The 602-nt window shown below is 69.3% G+C and overlaps 1 protein-coding gene across 2 annotated transcripts in view; it reads right to left on the reverse strand.

Annotated features, from left to right (window-relative positions):
- The window catches only part of LSM14A (LSM14A mRNA processing body assembly factor), a 77,442-nt gene extending 77,042 nt beyond the window's left edge, over positions 1-400 (reverse strand). The window contains exon 1 of one of the 2 annotated variants that reach the window (XM_006762165.2): positions 95-400. In XM_006762165.2, coding sequence (XP_006762228.1) covers positions 95-215 — 121 coding nt within the window. In that variant the 5' untranslated portion in view covers positions 216-400. The remainder of the gene's footprint in view (positions 1-94) is intronic. The other variant, XM_006762164.2, reaches the window with a different exon arrangement.
- Between the last annotated feature and the right edge of the window lie 202 nt (positions 401-602).

Here is a 602-nt window from a genome sequence, read left to right on the forward strand (position 1 = left end):
CGGCGGAGGGCAGGGATGGAGCGAGGGGGCCGCAAACCGAAAGCTGAGCGCAGCCCTGATTGGGCGCAAGGCCCGACACCCCACCCCGGAGTACCTTTGGCGAGAGCTACGGTGGAGTTCTCGGTGTCGATGGTATAGAGGATGCCCTCGTAGCGGATCTCCGCCTTGGAGATAAGGCTGATCTTGCTGCCGATGTACGGGGTGCCCCCACTCATGGCGCCGCCGCCGCTCTAGGCCGCTGGCAGAGAGGCAGATCCCACGCCGCGGTCGCAGCTCTGCACGCCCGCTCGCTCCGTCGGTGCCTACAGCAGCTGCCTCAGACCCAACATGGCGGCGCCGGCTCCGCTACCCTCCCCCAGCCTTCCGCCCTCAAGCCGCGGCGCGGCGGCGGCGGCGGCAGTAGCGGCGGCGGCGCGGGGCATGCTGGGCCAGTGAGGCCGGGCTCTCGCGAGACTCGGCTGGCTGCGCGAGGCTCCGCAGTTCTCCGCGGATTCTGTAGTCCCGGTAGCACCCCTTGACCTGGTCTAGTGGGATCCTGTCTGGGCCGCCCGAGAGGAGTTTGAGGAGAGGCGAAATGCTTCCTGGCGCCGAGACACCGTGGG

The sequence above is a fragment of the Myotis davidii genome, unplaced genomic scaffold (genome assembly GCF_000327345.1).
Source record: "Myotis davidii unplaced genomic scaffold, ASM32734v1 scaffold77, whole genome shotgun sequence".
Classification (NCBI taxonomy): Eukaryota; Metazoa; Chordata; class Mammalia; order Chiroptera; family Vespertilionidae; genus Myotis; species Myotis davidii.